The sequence below is a fragment of the Berghia stephanieae genome, chromosome 8 (assembly GCF_034508935.2).
Source record: "Berghia stephanieae isolate SIO BIC M18660-M18661 chromosome 8, UCSD_Bste_1.3, whole genome shotgun sequence".
NCBI lineage: Eukaryota > Metazoa > Mollusca > Gastropoda > Nudibranchia > Aeolidiidae > Berghia > Berghia stephanieae.
In genome coordinates this window covers 28,919,677-28,939,676 of record NC_088367.1, presented here as the reverse complement: position 1 = coordinate 28,939,676, position 20,000 = coordinate 28,919,677, and the positions used below count along the sequence as shown (strand labels likewise).

General features: G+C 37.2%; 1 protein-coding gene across 4 annotated transcripts in view; it reads left to right on the top strand.

Annotated features, from left to right (window-relative positions):
• Window positions 1-20,000, top strand: part of LOC144978473 (solute carrier family 2, facilitated glucose transporter member 1-like) — a 40,535-nt gene that overhangs the window by 2,436 nt on the left and 18,099 nt on the right. For 2 of the 4 annotated variants that reach the window (XM_078924608.1, XM_078924606.1), the window contains 4 exons: window positions 1-122; window positions 5,645-5,798; window positions 10,330-10,428; window positions 18,319-18,479. The exon at window positions 1-122 is cut by the window's left edge. In XM_078924608.1, the coding sequence (XP_078780734.1) occupies window positions 5,736-5,798; window positions 10,330-10,428; window positions 18,319-18,479 (323 nt within the window). In that variant the 5' untranslated portion in view covers window positions 1-122; window positions 5,645-5,735. Of the gene's footprint in view, window positions 123-5,644; window positions 5,799-10,329; window positions 10,429-18,318; window positions 18,480-20,000 lie in introns of those variants that run through there. The other 2 variants (XM_078924609.1, XM_078924610.1) reach the window with 2 other exon arrangements.

The window sequence follows — 20,000 nt, the reverse complement described above, 5'->3', positions numbered from 1 at the left end:
ATACACGAGATAGACAAACGTCCTTGACCCTAACGTTACTTCAAATTATACCTGGGATTCCTTTACCGGCTGAATATCTCCGGGTTTAGATCATTTCTTACCTGGACTCACGAGTCAATAGTGTAAGTATTTCAAGATCCATAATATATTCATCCTTATCATCATATCATCCTTACCATTATAATAGATACTTAGATAACAACATCTCTCGGACAGTCGTCATATTATTGTAAACAATGACATGATTGGTAAACATAGCAAACTACACGGGTTTTACTGTTGATGGTATGTATCAAAGTAAAATACCCACTGTTCTACTGCTTGATCAATAGAACCGGAAGTATAACGGACCAACACACAAAACCAGGTGTAACCTTAAACCTTTATAGTCTGGTTAATACAGTTTAGTGAGAATTACTCATAAACGCGGATGGCAAAAAAGCAATAACAAAGACGTGAGTGACGTCATCTTCATTCTAGCTATATGATTACGATATTCAGTCAATGAAAAGTAACCTATTCATTGTCCACTATTCCCTCCGGAGGGCTGGTTACACACTTCCAATGAGTTTTGAACCAGAAGAGAGGAAGGTGTGACGTCACAACTTCTCTGCCCTACGTGTTGCGTTGCCTACCCCTTAATGACTGAGAAAGGGATTCATGGCTTTCGTTGGTGCGCACAAAAAAATAACGTATGCGAATATGCTCTAAGATCTTCTCAATAAATCATAATATCCAAGAATGTGGCCACGGTCACAAAACCCACTTTTGACTCTTCTAATGAATTACCAATGCTTAACCCTGTACTTACCAACTATAGCAAAATCGTCACATTTTTTGGCGGATGTCATGAGTTTTTTAATCAAGCGCATGACATCAATAATGTGATTTATAGAATATAGTGAGAACTAATCATCAAATGGCTTTCTAAAAAACAATGACAAATAACTTTAATTCTATAATACTCTTCAACAGTCGTAACGTCACTTCCTTCCTAATGACGCATGGTAACGAATTAACACTGGCTCTAAACTATCGGAATAATGGCGGACGCCCGTATGAAATATTTCTCCGGCGAGCATACAAGCGTATCCAGATGAAAAAAAACCCATAAATTTGATTATGTTTTGACTTTTACACATTCTGGTCACAAGACATATGAAAAGTTCTAGCCAGCTTGAAGAATAAAAAGTAATGATTTTCTTTGTTTAGAACCAAGATGGCCGCCGTTGCCGGGCGGTGTGACATCAGACGACTAAATCCAATTTATTCTGCTCAGCTTGACACATGGATATGCAGAGATAGTGTGCGCTTGGCTAAGAAGCTCACAACATTGCCATCCGAAAGTATAACGGACCAACACACAAATCTATCTGTAACCTTGAACGTCTATAGTCTGGTTAATACAGTTCAATGAGAATTATTCATAAATGCGGATGGCAAAAAACAATAACAAAGACCTGAGTGACGTCAATTTCATTCTATCTATACAACTTTCATACACAAAGCAGCGTGTTTACATTGAATAAGAAATATCCAATCATTGGACAGCAACAAATCAATGATCGATGACTCGGTAGGGAGAAATATATAGATCATTCAACCCCGAATAACAGTTTAATTTAAAACAAATCACAAAACTTCTTCAGTTCTGTATGAATTTGTTTATGAAAAGAATTTAGATGGGAGAAATTTCATATTCTTCCGCCACTAAATTACAAATACAAACAGTAAATATAAATCGTTTCTCATCTTGAATTATTTGTGATCCTTCGCCTCAAAACGGTATTAAATCGGGATGGTAAAGATGTTGAAAATTTAATTTATAGCCAGAAATATCAGACTTGTTTTGTGTTTGTATGTTTTATTGAGGAGAATGAATACCATATAATTTTAGGGCGCTAATGCCTACAATTTATATTTTTGACCAGTTTTAACATTTAATTCGGTTTTTAAGCATCTGGTTCGTTCCGACATAATACAGTTTTGAGACGATGGGTCACATTTTTATTTGCGCAAAGAAAGAAAATGGACTGGTAGGATTAGATATAATATTAATCAGATAAACTTTGCGTCTACAATTGGGAAGAAAAATGTGATGTCAAAAAACTGGTTCCTATTTCATTGGAAGTGTGAAACCACTCTTCCGGAGGACTGGAACCATTCCTTGTGTCATTCATCTTCTGGTGTCAGAGTGATGGCATCTTTTTTTCTAGTCTAAATATATGCTGGTCGTCAATAAAGACCATTTTACGGCCAGTAATTCATAAAAATCTGCCTATACATTCTGCTACTGAAATAGTTGTGTCACCTTTATGTAACCTATTCTTTATCAGTACTCCGACTGACAATACACATTCCCAAGGATTTGGGAACCAAAAAAGTAGAGGGTTTTGATGTGACGACTTTTCTCCTCCTTATTAGGGTTTTTATTTCGTTAGATTGTGACGAACACCCACCAAGAAGGCCTTACTACTTTGGCTGGACTGGAAAATATAAAATAATGAAAACAACGAAAGTCGTCGTTTTAGTGATTTGATTGAGGTTGTTTCTTTCTTTGAATAAACTAAAACCAAATCAAAGTGGGCAATGACCTAAATTTACTGATTGTTATGTATGTGGTGGAGGCATATAGGGAACGTATCCTAAATTATAGATATAATGTTTCAAAAGAGTAGTTACAGGCTAAGAATTTGCCGCAGCATGAACCTAAAATATTAGTTTGCTTGACATTGTATGCATAGAACGAGTCAATATTCCTAGATCAAACATACACACTTTTTCAGATCTTTATCTAGCTAGGTCATATATAGCAATTTTCAACAATTTCCCGCATGTCCTAGTTTTTACGACGAATTCATAATAACACCTTTGACCAAGCCCCGTGGACCATGTGAAATCGTGGAATTTCATAATGTTTAACGTTGAACTTTGGTCTTGTGTAAAAGTACACAAGCAACTAAGTTATTACGAAACAGATGCCTATAGTATGACTTGAACTGCATGAAATGAGAAGTCGGAGGTCGGTACGACAGACAACATGCTGACTTGGTGAAGCGATAAGTCAATCAAAAATAGACATCAATGTCAAAGCAGATGAACAAAGTAAAGCTCTGAGTTTTGCCCTCATCTCCTGAAACTAACCCTCCTTCCGCACTAGGACAAAACTGTCCCGGGACAAATTTGTCCTATCCCACTGGAGAAAACTTCTATTCAAAAGGGGTTCCGCACTAGGACAGGACTGTCCCAGTTGCGCAAATGCATTTTTTTTTTTTTAACAAGATTCAAAAGTTTATTTGTAGGCAATTGCAACTCTAATAATTAATTCGCATTTTATGAATAAACATAACATACGACATGACGATAAGGATTTTTTACACTGTACAATGGGATTTGTTTACATAAGATTTATATAATCATGAAATATTCTTATAGCAAGAGTAATATTGTTGCTACTGCTACTACTACTACTACTACTACTACTACTACTACTACTACTACTACTACTACTACTACTACTACTACTACTACTACTACTATTACGACTACTACATCTACAACAACAACAACAACAACTACTACTACTACTACTACTACTACTACTACTACTACTACTACTAGTAATGGATGAAATAGAGGTTGCATATCTCTGTGCTTTACTACGTGGGGAAAAAAAGGACAAATTGAAAGAGAAAACAATATTGGGTGCATCCTTTAATGACCCAAAGATTGCTCAAGGGTCAATTCCGTAGACTCTATGGTGATCTCCGATCTTATCTTAAAATGGCTTTCTTGGAATCACCTCATTTTACCCAGGTGCAAATGAGTACCAGTTCGCTGATGAAAGTAATCTTTGACGGACTAGCATCATTCAAGAGGATAATAGAAAGTCAGCATGCTTCGTACCCGAAAGGCATCAGTTGAGTAAGTCACCTCGCCTAGCTCAATTTGCGGCGCTGCACTGCGGCTGACGCCTGGGTTATACCTCGTCCTAGCTAAATTTGCGGCGCTGCATTGCGGCTGACGCCTGGGTTATTCCAGTCTTACCTTGGAATAGACCCTCGAGAAAAATTTCCCCTATGGGATGAAAAAGGGAATTTTATTATTTTAAATTTTAAACTGTTATCTGTCTGCTCAACGCCACAGAAACATGGATAAGTTCCGGATTTATAAGCTTAGGAGGCAAGATGGCCCATGGTTAGCGCGTTGTACTCTGGACTCAGAGGTTCTGTGTTCTATTCCGAACGAAGCCAATTTGTACTTTCTAGAGCAAGACAATTTACTCCAATCACTCACTCCATTCAGGTGTAAAAGGGTACCTGTCATGCTGGGATAGTAATCTGCGATAGACTACAGACTAGCGTCCCGTTCAAAGGTTTTCAAACAAATGCGTTAATTGTCCGCTTCACGCTATTGAAACCGGAATAACTCCTGCACCATTGGCTACAAGGCTCTAAAGGACTTAATTTGTTTTACAATGAGTCCAAGTGGCTCAGAAGGACTTACTTAAAAATATTTTGATTGAGAATTCCCGAATAAATAACGATAAAGATAATTGATCCCACAAGCTACCGAATAGATGTGCGACCGGTTTTAGACACGTTACTGCTGTGTCACAAAGTGTGACACTTCTTAAATTATATTTATAAACATACGTTTTTAAATTGCCGAAAATGTTTATGTTGCTATGCCTTCTGTACGTGGTTTCATCACATAGAATTATTTTTTGAATTGTTCTTGCTTTTTTATATTCAGAATTGAAATAAATAAATAAATTATAACTGTGAAATTGAATGTAAGCTTCAGTTTAATATACGAAAACAGATAAAATGGACGTTTCGGATTTCCCCTTCATCAACAACACATGATGAATTAAAAACTACAGACGAATGAGATAATGTGGTAGTGGCGTTGTTAAGATGCATAAACAAAAACATTGATGGGCAGGAAATTGTATGCTACTTTGTGAGGAAGCGCGAATTAAAACAGAGCAATAGAAATTTATCAAAGGTGCGTACTTAATTATGTCAAAAGAGGGGAGGCGGGAAGGAACTGTGTAATGCAGTATAGAAAGTGAAATAAAATAAAGTGTGGACTATTGTTGGAAAATAAATACAATGGAATTGGAAATAATACAAAATATAAGGGATGTAGGTATTAATATATTAGTGGCATTAGCCACAGCAGAAGCAACAATAGAAATAGTAGTAGTAGTAGTAGTAGTAGTAGTAGTAGTAGTAGTAGTAGTAGTAGTAGTGGTAGTGGTAGTGGTAGTGGTAGTGGTAGTGGTAGTAGTAGTAGTAGTAGTAGTAGTAGTAGGGATGCAGAAAATAAAGACAGGCATTTCAATTTTGACACGGCGCCGCCAAGTCTGGGACTTTTTTGTCCTAGTGCGGAAGTCTGCTATATTTTTCTACTATCACAAACGATATGAACACGGGACTGGGACAGTCCTGTCCCGTTGATTTTGTAGCATTTCACAACGGCTTGGGACACAACGGGATTGTTTTGTCCCGCCCCAATAGGTGCGGAAGATTTCTCTAAATTCTATATGTTACAGATTTGGGACAGGACTGTCCCAGGACAGTCCTGTCCTAGTGCGGAAGAGGTGTTAATGTTATCTATTTACTTCCTTTCATTTCAGAAAAGGATTGAAAACAAGATCAATTTTAGTCATTTGAGTTCCGGTTATCCATAACGCTGTACCCACCATGTCGACAAAGGGGTCTTAGAGCATGACTAAAAGTCTCGACAATCACAGAGATTTTGAGGAAGGACAAGAGGAGCGTACTGTGAAGGTATGATATGTCTTATTGCCGTTTGTTCTGGGTTTTTTTTAACATGACCAAAATAGTCTTCCAATATGGCCAAAACTTTGGACGATACAGAAATTGTGAGAAAGCAAAAGGGGAATGCAGTGTAGAAGTAAGATATTTATTCATTGCTTTCTGTTCAGATTTCTCTTTAAAGCGACCAAAAAGCCTTACAATATGACGAAAAGGTTGGACGATCCAAGAGATTGTGAGGACGCACAATGGGAGCGCACTGTAAAAGTAAGACATGTCTTCTTACCATCATCTGCTTTGGGATTTCTTTAACATAGCGAGAGAAAAAAAAATACAATACGGCCGAGTTTGGACGAGCACAGAGATTGTGAAGAAGAACGAGACGAATGGACTTTAAAATCAAAACACCCTATGCTGTTCTCATATTTCCATTTGTGCTTGTTGTCTTTAACAATTTGACCAAAATGATGATAAAAATGGTCTTACAACATGACTAAAATTTTCGGACGATCACAATGAAAAGACACAAGGGAAGCGTATTGTAAATATAATGTAAATCCGGTTGCCGTTTGTTACGACCAACAAAACAAAAAGGTCTTACTAAGACTAAAATGTCTGGAGGATCACAATGAAGAGTGCTCTCGCAACTGAGCAATCAGGACCGCCAATCAGACAAAAAACTTCGACGGCTGTCGAAACGTGTGTGAGTAAATTCCCTAAATGTACAATATCGATAATTTAGTGAGAACTAACCATTAAAAGAACAATAACAAAGAGCAGAGTGGCGTCAATTATTTCATCTACTGTAATATTGGATGGAATTCCTTGAGAGAGTGCACATGCCCCGGCAGATCACTTTGTGCCTTGCTTCCGGCAGCTAATCGGTCGTAGATGTTGATTCTTAGAATTGTTTGTGTTTTTTAATCGATTTCAATCGGACTATTCATTAGTTTATTTTGTGTAATTTGGATTTTTATTCATGTGATATTTCGTGTTAATAACTTTCAATTTCTATTCTGTGGATTTACCCAATAATTTAACGATGGTTTTGTCGCTGACCCACCTTGTGCTAGTTCTACTAACAATGGTGAGGGTGAAACAATCAGTGAAACGAAATTAAACAATACCCTTGTGTCGCCAAAAAAGAAAATTGACAAAGGAAAAGGAAAAGGGAAAAGTTCCAGAGCAAAAACGCAGGAGGTGCCTTCAAGTGATAAGGACTTGCTAGATATCAAAAAAACAATTAAATGTGTTGATGGGATTAGTGCCCATCATGCCCAATTAAAGGATGCCTATGACACCTTTAATGAGGTCAGTGACACTGACAACACCAATGCCTCGGCCATTGGTAATGAAAATGTTGGCATGCCTTCTCAAGTCAACGCCTCGGCCGTTGACCTCTGTGAGGATAGTGATAGTGTTGTTGTGCCAAATGCTAGCACCTCGGCTGCTAACTTCAGATATTTTGAGGATGTCACAGGGACAGTAGAGGTTCCACAAAAATCAATTTCTGATAATATTGCGATGGGGATTGAAAAAAACACTGTCTGAGGGGATGTCTAATGGAAAATGGGCGGAGATAGCCGGTAAATATAATACACCTTCTAACTGTGCTAGGTTGGCTGTGATCCCATGCAATGAGGAAATTTTTAAGACCTCCTCTGCCTCGAGCAGATTTCGTGACACTTCCCTCCAGAAGATTCAATCGATGTTAACAAAAGGGTTGAGGCTGTTTCTTTTGCCATGGATGCCATGTCGAAGAATGTAGATAGTAATAACTCTGTTCTGGAACCAATTTCAGACGGCATTGTTATTCTTGCCAACGCTTCGCATAACCTTGACCTATTTCGTCGTCAAGCTTTTAAACCAGATCTTAGAGATCATGAAGCCTATTTTGGCTTTTCTACATAGCAAGGGCATTATATGTAGCCTCTATATTGATGATTTTTTCATTCTCGGATCTAGTTGGGAGGAATGTCACTTAAATGTGAAATTTGTTGTTAACTTGGTATCATCATTGGGATTTTATATTTCTGATAAATCGAATTTTATTCCTTCTCAAACTATTGAGCACTTGGGATTTGTTATTAACTCAGTTTCTTTATCGGTTTGTTTCGTCTAATAGGAAGAAAGAACATATTGCCTCCGTTCTTAACTACATCAATCACTCCATGTCAGTTAGGTGTCTGGCCAGTATCATTGGTATGTTAGTCGCTTGCTTTCCTGCAGTTGAATACGGTCCATTATTCTACAGACATCTTGAAGTTCTCAAGATAAAGGCTTTGCATAAAGAGTATAATTTTGATAGAGTTATTCAGCTCTCTGAGGGCGCGGTTGAAGATATTTCATGGTGGATTTGGGAAGGCCTTCATAGTTCTAAGCTACTTAGTCATGGAGCACCATTATACATTATTAGGACTGATTCCTCTAGTTTTGCTTGGGGAGCTACTATGAATGATATTGTTACTAATGGTATGTGGTTGGATGAGGAACGTAATCATCATATCAATGTCCTAGAACTCAAGGCGGCTCTCTTAGGTATTAAATCTTTATGTAAAGGTCTTTCTCGTTGCCATCTTCGTATTGACCTTGACTGTTTTGATAAGTTGTGCTCTTCATTCGGTACGCCTGAGATTGATTTATTTGCATCTAGAGTCAACTTTCTTCTTCCAAAATATATGTCTTTATACCCTGATCCTGATGCTGTAGGCATTGATAGTTTTCTTCACTTGTGGAGAGGTTATGTTTATATTTTCCCCCCTTTTAATTGAATCTCTAGGGTCCTTCAGAAGATAATTATGGACAAAACGGAAAATGTTCTGTTAATAGTACCCATTTGGCCAACTCAGTCCTGGTTCCCAAAGTTAATTAAAATGAAAAAAGTAGATCCTGTTTATCTCCCAAAGTCAAAAAGTTTACTCACGCTTCCATCCGACAAAACGGCGATTCATCCTCTTTTTCCAAAACTAAGGCTGATGGCTTGCAGCTTATCAGGCGCAACCTAAAACATCAGGGGATTCGTAGTGTTTCACGTAAGATTATTATGAGCAGTTGAAGGAAGGGTACCCTTAAACAATATAACATAATTTATTTACGAAAATTCATTGTGTTTTGTGAGACTAAGAAATTAGATCCATCGAGTGTTAACTCAAACATTGCAGTTGAATATTTCACGGATGTATATCAAAGTGGTTGTGGATACAGTGCTATTAACACGGCCAGATCTGCCCTTTCTTCATTCAGTGGAATAGGAGCAGACCAATTAGTCATAAGATTTATGAAAGGAGTGTTCAATCTACGCCCAACTAGACCTAGATATTCGTCTGTATGGGATATTTCTTTAGTATGAGATTATCTTCGTGCATGCTCTCCTGCCATTGAACTCAACTTATTGATGTTGGGTGCGAAACTTGTAATGTTATTGGCCCTTGTGACAGGCCATAGATGCCAAACTTTACATGCTTTATCCATCGATAAACATTCTATGAGGATTTCTGTGAACCATGCAGAGTTTCGAATTGCTAAATTACTGAAACACAATACACCTAGTAACCCCTTACTACTATTCCTCTTCATTCATATAATGAGGACAGGAGGATTTGTGTTTTAACATACCTAAAAGCTTACATTAAGCGTACAAGGAACTTGAGATCCAGTAATGATCTTTTTATAAGTACTCAATTTCCCCATTCGGGGGTATCTAAAGAATCCCTCTCGCGATGAATTCGGCTCATTTTGAACAAATCTGGAATAGACACCAGAATTTATAAAGCTCATAGTACCAGAGCAGCCTCATGTTCTTCGGCGGCTAAGAATATTGATGTATGGCAGGTGTTACGGACGGCTGGTTGGAAGAGAGAATCTACTTTCGCTCGCTTTTACAATAAACGTATTGAGCCTCACATTGACCCTGAATCTTTTGCGAGGTCTGTATTGTCCTCCAAAGCCGTTCCACTCTAGTCTCGAGGAATTCCATCCAATATTACAGTAGATGAAATAATTTAAAAATTATACGAGACTTACCTGTAAGGTGAATTATGATGTGAATTATTTCATCTTGTAATATTGGAGGAATTACTTGCCCTCCCACCCTTTCCCTTATATATATTGGAATCGTGTTGTGCATATTGCGTATATTGGGATCGTATTGTGAATATTGTGAATATGCTAGTATTAATATGGTGTGTAAATTTCACTAAACCATTTATCTGTCTATGAATATGTATTGAGTTGGAAAAGTATCATTCTGTGTTAATACTATCATTCGGATTGGAAGTGGAATACGAGGAGTATGAGCATCCTCTATAATATAGGAACAGCTTTGTCGAAGTTGAATAGTGATCTGCCGGGGCATGCGCACTCTCTCAAGTAATTCCTCCAATATTACAAGATGAAATAATTCACATCATACTTCACCTTACAGGTAAGTCTCGTATAATTTTTAAATTTCTTTCCTTCTTTTCCTCCTTTACGGGGACAATCGGGTTTTATGATAAAAGTATGTATTTACACTCAATGCATATGTTTTCATGCCATTTCTCAGGGTCATGTGACCTGCCAACTTGTTCTGACAGTGACTGGAGCTGTACTCGGATCGTTCCAGTTCGGTTATGGAATGGGTGTCACCAACAATCCCGAGAAGGTAACACAAACGGTTGTGCATGTGTGTGTATGTGTTTGTGTTTCTGTTTGTACTTGTGTGTGTGTGTGTCGTTGGATTGTATGCATGCTTGCAATATTATGCCAAAATTTGCAAATGTTTGTGTCCGTTCTTAGCCCCATTTTTTTTTCATGGCTTCGCGTTCTATGAAGGCAGATATGGGGTTGCTGTTTGGAATTTTCTGCAGTCTCATTAAAACGCAGGTTGATGCGGTTTGCACAAGAATACATAATGAAGCATTTTGCAAAAATAAACAACAAAAAATAATAAAGCTAGACTAATAAAGATAATACAGATCGAGGGCGCTAAAAGTATCCTATGAATATTTCTATCTCAAACTCATATTCCACAAACAACAAAATAAACAGTTTGATACACTAAAGCAAATGAATATGAATATAACAGCTTCAAAAAAGAATAAAATACACAACACGGAAGGTTTCGGGTTTAAACCCCATCTTCAGTCAACAACATTTAAAAAACAATGAAAATACAACTACACTAATATTTTTTTATAAACAGATCAACGGCAGAGCCGATCTTTTCAGGTTTTTATCTTACACCAATCCTGCTCCCTAAGTTGTTACTGTAAGCCCACTCTTATCTGTCTGGTCAAGGAAGCAGTGAAAGGAAAGAAAGTTGAAAGATTGGCGGTTTTATCACGAGATTTATGGGGAATTGTCATGTACTCTTGAATGAGAATGTTGTCCGCACTTATTAACACTGCCTCCTTGAATACAGATAAATTACAACGTATTGTTTGATTTCATTCTCTCGTACTTTATCATGTGACCAAGCACCCCATTATAGTATTATGTGCGAATGAACCCAATATCAAAAACATGAATTTATTTTAAAGTTAAAGTGATCGCAAATATGATAAATTGTATTTCTGGGATGTAAGTAGAAACTTCAAACAATGCAAAGAAAATAGAAGTGGTGGAGATAATGTGGTTCTTGAGACGAAAGCTGTGAATATCCTGGACAGAAAGTAAAAATCAAACGAAGAGGTACTAGAGGAAGCAGGATACAAAGGAATATTTGCCGGGCAGAATAAGAAGACAAGTAGAGTTCTTTGATTATTTGGCCGTATAAAAAGAAGAGAGGAGATTAAGAGCTGGTGCAAGCAGGACTGATAAATGAAATTGCGAGCAGCAGGAAGACAGAGATGAGATTGATAGACAACATTACTGTCGTTGTTTTTAAAAACACAGTATATGCAATGTTAACCAAATAGCACGTGATGTGCTCTGTATTAAAACGGCAGGTTAGGAACTGGACACAAGGAAGAAGTAATGTGGAGACCATCAGGGCCACGAACGGCGGCAGAGAGGGCTGGAACGTAGCCAACATAAACTTATAGCCTGACGCTGACCAAAAAAGGCCGCAAAAGAAAACAAATCATGAGTTGTATATTCAATAATTCAACCAATGGAATCACATATTTCTTTGAGCTCTACTAACGACAATTCACTAGACGCTGCACAAACCTTTAAAATGGCGTTAAACTGTAAGTCCTAGAGGGTTTTAGCGTAGCCATCGTTAACATATAGCCTGACACAAGAACCCTCTAGAACTGGCAATTTGACGTCATTTTTTTAGGTTTGTGTAGCGTCTAGTGAGTTGTCGCTGATAGAGCTCAAGGAAACAAGTTATTTCATTGGTTGAACTAATGAATACACCTCACGATTTGTTTTCTTTTTGGCATTTTGAGGTCATTTTTTAGTCAGTGTCAGGCTATAACTGCAACGGTTTTAGTGTCAGGCTATGTTAACGATGGCTACTGTTGGAAAGGCATGATTGCCACACTTGGTAGCAGGGCACCATATGGTGATGAAAAAACTTGATTTAATTTACTCAATTCAATACTACAGCATTATAGACATAACCAATGTCTATTATTTTACTACAAATTCATTTTTTTTCATTATCTAAGCGCTTAGAGTATGATGTTTCGGAGTTATAGCGCTATATGTTTTCAGCACTATTGTTATTATTAATATTATTATTATTATTATTATTATTATTATTATTATTATTATTATTATTATTGTTGGTGTTGTTGTTGTTGTTGTGTTGTTGTTGTTGTTATTATTATTATTATTAAATCAACCGGATTTAACAACCTTAAGCATTTATAATATAGATAGCGCGATATCCATTAACCGTGCTCAGAAAATTTTACAAGGAATCCCTAACCAATAGCAACATTTAATATGAAAGACGAGACGCATGCCAGTTAGCCAATATTCATCATCATCATCGTCATCATCATCATAATCATCATCATCATAATCATCATCATCATCATCATCATCATCATCATCATCAATCCCATGATCTGATGATCGTCGGGGGGATACACGGGATGCAGGTCTCACCATTTCCAGCCATTAAGCGCGGTCTTAATCTACCGGGGCACGACCGATGCGGTATGTCAAGAATTGTGTTAACTGTCTTCCATGTATCCTTTCGGTGGACTTGTGTAGATAGAATGAAGATGACGTCACTCAGGTCTTTGTTTTGTTTTCTGTTTTTTGTTGTTTTTGTTTTGTTTGTTTGTTTGTTTTTTGTTTTTCGCCATCCACGTTTAGGAGTAATTCTCACTAATCTGTATTAACCAGACTATAAAAGTTCATGGTTACACATAGTTTTGTGTTGGCCCGTTATACTTCCGGATGGCAATGCTGTGAGATTCTTAGCCAAGCGCACACTCTGTAGATAGTATGTGTAACCATGAACTTTTATAGTCTGGATAATACAGTTAAGTGAAAATTACTCCTAAACGTGGATGGCAAAAAACAATAACAAAGACTCAAGTGACGTCAACTTCATTCTATCTATAGCCCGGTGGCGTTCATCTCCTATCGGATGCGATAATACAATTTATTTATTCGACACAGACAACGCCGTTTACAGCTAGTTACTCTTTTACTTTTACAGAGAATGCGAGTAAATAGGCTTTTTTTTTTTAAAGACTTAGATATGCGCCGTCAGAATGGGACTTGAACCCAATACCTTCCGTTCTAAAGGTGAGTGTCATGCCTCAAGAACCTATAGCCACACAAATAAATACCTAATTTGAATCGTTGGGTCACACAGAATATACCGTGCAGACAGTGGTTGAATCTATCCTTGTGCCGTTGTTATCATGGAAGCAATTATTTTCGTAGAAACGAATAGAGATATATTATGACTACTATTATCTCTACGGTAAGGACTGTGTCGACCTTGGCATTCATACAGATGACCATGACATATCGGTACGGCGTTGTGATATATTATAATGGTGTCTGGGTGGGGTTCCTGACCTCCCATAGTGGGCAGGGTGGCACTCACTGTGTCTTCTATCCCCCTATATCTGTTTTCCAATTTGCTTTCTGTCTTTGTCTTGGAATGAGATTACATGGTTTTGCCCTGGCCCTGGTCGTAGTGCTTGGCTGTGAGGGAAACAGTCAAATGCATAGTTATTGGGGATGATATTTTTATCCTTGTAAATCATCTCTCTGTAATGTATTATTATGTTTGGTATTTTGAATGTATAATGTAAACATCTGAGTGTATTCCTCTTAGTGGGATCTTGTGCTGGTGTATGGGTGAGACATTTAGGTGATCTCAAACTAAGGTCACTGAAAATGTGCTCTTGGAATCTACATCTGTTCCCTATTTGAACCACTCCCCTTTGTCTTACTTTTTTCCTCAAGTCCTTTTTTATTGTACATCTAGAATCTTTTCACTATCCAATTTTCTTCCTTTTTACTTGCGCTGATATGACCTAAATGTGTTGCAAGCGCCGTAAAACTCTTAAAAACAAACCAAAAAAAAAAAATGGTGTGACACTCGCCTTCGGATCGGTAGGTAGGTAGATCCCTGGTTCGAGTCGAACTCTGGACGACGCAAAGTTGAATGAATCGTTCAAAGAAGAAGAAAACGCTCTTTGAAGGCTGGTTTTCCTAAACTCGTTAAGTCGATGTTTCTACTGTTAGATAAAAGAGTAAATCCATCTTCATTCGAAGCTATACAATGTATCTAAGGATAATTAAATTACATACTGCATTGTGAAGCAATGGAAAACCATAGTTTATAAATAATTTGGAGATTACCAAGGTCGGAACTACGTGGTCTTGTGGTATGACACTCGCTTTCGGATCGGAAGGTCCTGGGTTCGAGCCTCGCTCGGCACATAGTTTAGTCCTTGAAAAAAGGCTCTTTACTCAAATTCTCTCACAGTACTCAGGTATAAAATGAGTACCTGGCCGTTAAGAGCGTTGTCTCTGTCGGAAAAAATGGAATATCGCCTAACAGGTGTCATGTTTCGTTCTACATGTTACGTGTTGCTGTTAGTCGGGGGCCCTTTGTAAAGCGCTTTGAGCACATTTAATGGATATTGCGCTATATAAAAGCTCTAGTTTTTTTTGTGGGTTTTTTTTTTCATAATTCTACGTGCATAAAGGATTTGCATTGCCCATGCTTATGACAGTCATATTTAAACAATGAAGAATATTTCTCACACCTCTGTTAGATCTCTTGTAGAAATGTCTATTCCATAAATATTTAGCTTAACTGCAGAACAACATCAACTTCGTTGATTCAATATAATATTTGTCAAAAGGGAAAGTGTGCTGGCAGAATAGTAGGGGGAATTAGGCTAAAACCGTGCAAATTCGGGTTGAAAGCATGAAAATTTGCATACAGGTTGCTAAGACCCATAGAAAAAACATCTGATATAGAACCACTCTGGCAATCAATCATAACGTATCGGTTTAAGGCCTTAGATTTTACCTATTACAGCTATATTAAACAAGGGAAATAACTGCGTAAAAATATATATTTTCTTCATATTCATTGTATTAGGGTAAATTAGCCTAAAACCGTGCACATTGGGTTTGAAATCCTGAAAATTGGCATATAGGTAGGTAAGACCCGTATAAATAACACCTGATATAGAACCACTCTGGCAATCTATCATAACAGTGCGTTTTTAACACTTTTATTTTTTCCTATATAGCATTACTTATCCGAGGAAATAACCACGACAATACAATGTGCGTTCTAAAACTTTAAATACACCGGTAACCATTTACGGTAGCTAACTGATGGCTTTTTCATGTTGTACCTAGTAGATAAAAGCGGGAGAGGGGAGAGAGAGAGAGAGAGAGAGAGAGAGAGAGAGAGAGAGAGAGAGAGAGAGAGAGAGAGAGAGAGAGAGAGAGAGAGAATTTTACTCATTATGTACTAACCTAACTTGTAGATAAAATAGGAAGAGGGGGGAGAGGGAGTGAGCGGGAGAGAGGAAGAGAAAGAGGAAGAGAGAGAGAGAGAGAGAGAGAGAGAGAGAGAGAGAGAGAGAGAGAGGGAGGGAGGGAGGGAGGGAGAGAGAGAGAATTTTACTCATTACTGTACTGACCTAACACCCCCCCCCCCCCCCCACACACACACACACATCCTACATCTACATAAGTCCGTGCAAGGCAAACCGGACCTTAAACACTTGCATCGGGTGCCGATACATTCTCTCTTACATGAACATTTGATGAGTTTTGGGACACTTTTGAAAATTCTGGAAATAAGCTCCACAGTGGTTCATGTCGATCGTCACATTTGTTGCAGGGTTCTCTTCTATAAAAGATATAATGTTAGCAAAAGCTCGTCTTCTTTCAAGAACTGTGACATCATTAGTATCATCAGCAGTGACATCTTTTAAAGCTTGTTGCTTTAAGTATCGTGCATGACAAATTTTATGGCATAGGGCGGTAGTGTGCCTCCTGAGCGACTAAATCTCCTCCGGCAATAAATGACAACATATCAGAATCTTTTATAGATAATGCTATTTCACGAATATTTTCTTCCATATCTGTTGTCATTATAGAATGGATTACTCCCGATTCCATTTTTTTTTTTACAAAAAAGCACGTTTGTTTATGATAGCCAATCCATAATTTTGAACGTTGTCTCATTATTCTCGTGGGTTGCGAAATATATTCATTCGGTGACTCCTCCAAGTCAAATGAGGAAGTTTGGAATTCTTTTAGGGCAATTCTTTTAGATTTCTTTAATTCTAATCGCCTAATTTTATTGGCATTAAATTTTGCACGACAATACTTATCCACTTAGCATCATTTTGTTTTAAGCTTTCAAAAATCTCATAACTATCTGATGAATTTTAAAATATAGATACATCCAACTTGTTTTCATCACAAACCAAAGAATTGAATTGTGTTATATCATCAAAAAGAGTTTCATAGCCTTGCCCTTTGTCATACCTCCTCGACTTAGAGGGGCATTCTAAACGGTCTGTGTTATCTTGTTGGCATATCAAACACTGGTCCCAGTCTCTGGGAGCAGTTCTTTTTGCCATTGTATGTGTATCTGAAAGTATGCAAACGCATTCCTTTATTAGGCATACGCAATATTCTTTCATTACTCTCTCTCTCTCTCTCTCTCTCTCTCTCTCTCTCTCTCTCTCTCTCTCTCTCTCTCTCTCTCTCTTTCTTTCTTTCTTTCGTTCTTTCTGTTAAAGACCCATCATCAGCAGGCAAAATGTGTGCAGTGCCTTACATAAGGATACAACAGTACAAATAGAATATTCTCCCATCGTCCCTTTGAGGTAAATAACGTAAAGTAAATAACTTGCAACAATACAGCATCATAGTGGTTGCTGATAATGATAATGATGATAATTATAGCAATGTAAGTGGTATGCTGACTCTTTACTGTCATCAAGTTTGACCGAAATAGGTTTTAACTCACGTAAAATGATTATAGCAATATTTTTGGAAAGAAAAGAAAACAGGAGGAGGGGAGAAGGAGCACTGTCCTTTGTCAACACCGGTTATCGGCATTTATTGAGCTGTGTTCTGCTAGTCTGTTTTGTCTACCCCTCTGCCCGTCTGCCCGTCTGCCCGTCTGTTTTAGAGCAATTGATTATACTTATTAAATCAGATGCAGAAAAAAATCTTATATTATAGAATATTGCTCGCTAGACGTGAAATTGAATAATATTTACGATTAAATAATTTGTATGGTTCGTGAATCGAAAGTAAAGGGAAAGGAAAACATCCACTTCGAAGCTAAAAATAGTCACCAATGGGAATCCAAAGGATGACGTAAAACAACCTTGGGTCGGCTTGCCTCGAATGTTTACACATTAAAAATGAAAGAAATTATTGTCGTCCATTTCAAAATTTTCTCATCTTAAAAACCTTGTATCTCAACTAATACTGATCTCCCAGAGTGGTTCTATATCATAAATTATAGGATTTTTCATATTCTACAACATATGTAATTTTCATGCTTTCAACCCTGTTTGCACAATTCAAGGGTTTTTTGGACCTAATTCCCCCTACTAGAACACACATTCAAGACCTTGAAGCGTAGCTTAAATTCATTGAATATAAATTTATTTAGTTCATTATTATAAGGAATTTTTTAATATTCTATGAATGGTAAATTCGAATTAGCCATTCAAGTTTCTACTGATCTAAATGTTGTAGATGTGAAGCAGTTAAATGTGAATTTTAAGAACATAATCAAAACCTTTTTTGTTTGTTTTATTTCGTTTTGTTAAATTTGAGGGGATTTTGTTGTTTTTTTTTGTTTTTTTTTGTTTTTTGGTTGCTTTTTTTTTTTTTTTGCTTTGTTATTTTTGTTTTGTGTGTGTTTTTTTTATGTTTATTTTGTTGCTGTTGTTGTTGTTCTTCTTATTATTATTATTTTGTTTGTTTTTATTCAGTTTTTTTTTTAGAAATATATTTAGCTTTTCTCTGGAGCTATCATGCAATCTACCATTGAGCGTTTGGTTCATCTGTCACTTATCACTAATCCAAGATTCCTGTCTATTTTTCCTCTCCACATTATCATCATATCCTTCAGTCCATCAAAGCCTTTATGAATCAGACGGAAGTGGATAGAACCGGCACAGGTTTCTCCGATGACGCGCTAAAGAATCTGTGGGCTTTGGCTGTGTCCATCTTCGCGATTGGTGGATGTTTTGGTGGCTTCTTTGGAGGATGGGTGGCCAAAAATCTTGGAAGGTGCTATGCTATTGATGCTATGCGTAAAGATGAAAATACACCTAACGTGCGCCAGACGGATACTGGTGCGATGAGTTAATGTAAAAAAAATCATAACATCCGCCAGCCGGAAGTGACGTACCAATACACAAAACTATGTGTAACCTTAAAAGTTTATAGTCTGATTGATACAATTTAGTGAGAAGACTCATAACAAGGCATGGCAGAAAAAAAACAATAGCAAAGAGCTGAGTGCCATCAATTTAGTTCCTTCCATTGAGTGAATGCGGTTGCTACTTGCTTCAGTCCCTTGATCAGTGACAGAGTAATTATTTCAAGGGCCTACTCATATTTTGGGGCCTGTTATCTGCTCAGTATTTTTATATGTTTTGTAATGTATTAATTTTTTTTCATTGGTAGAAACCATCCAGCCCTTTGAAATAATGCGTCCGTGTAAGTTGTCCTCAAAATAGTGTTCATTGCGTTGGACATAACAAAGGAATAAAATTGGTGACAGACACACTTATCTAACATACTGAACATTGAACTGAAATCCTAGATCATATAGATAGAACGAAGTTAACGTCACTCAGGTCTTTGTTCTGTTTTTTTTTTAGCCAGCGATTTTATGAGTTACATATAAACATTATGAGCGAGAGGATGTTTACCGACTTGACACGGCCTGACATAGGTACGCATTTTCTACTATTAAAACCCTATTGCCACTTCAAAAATTTCGCGTCTCCATATTATAATATTATTATCACTATCTTCTGGTACAACCAAGGGACGCAATCGGAAACAAACACATTCCCCCAATACTGCTGTTTTCTGTGTATTTGAAAGACCGTGTGTTTCGTCAATAAAGTTCGCGTCAAATCGCGATTAATTATTACTAAAACATCATTCCAGCTTTTTAAGTACCGAATACGGTTGGGATTCCATTTTAATTCCAAATTAAGATTTTAAGTTTTTGGTTTTAAAACGATTATGATTCACAAATTGACTTGCATTTTTCAAATCACTTTAGATTGTAGGAAATTTCATTTAACATCATCGTTATTATTATTATTATTATATTATTATTATTATTATTATTATTATTATTATTATTATTATTATTATTATTATTATTATTATTATTATTATTATGGGGTAGGGTGCCTCAGCGGTACGGTCTTTGCTTCGTACCCGAAAGGTACGCTGCGCTGTGTGGCCTTGAGAAAATCTCCTCGCCCTAGCTCATTTTGCGGCGCTGCACTGCGGCTGACGCCTGTATTATTCTAGTCTTCCCTAGAAATTGACCCTAAAAACAAATTCCCCATGTGGGATGAATAAAGGGAATTTTATTTTATTTTTTATTTATTATTATCATCATCATCATCATCATCATCATCATCATCATCATCACCATCATCACCACCACCACCATCAACATCATCATCATCATCATTACCATCATCATCATTACCATCATCATCATCATCATCATCATCATCATCATCATCATCACCGCCATCATCATCATCACCATCACCACCA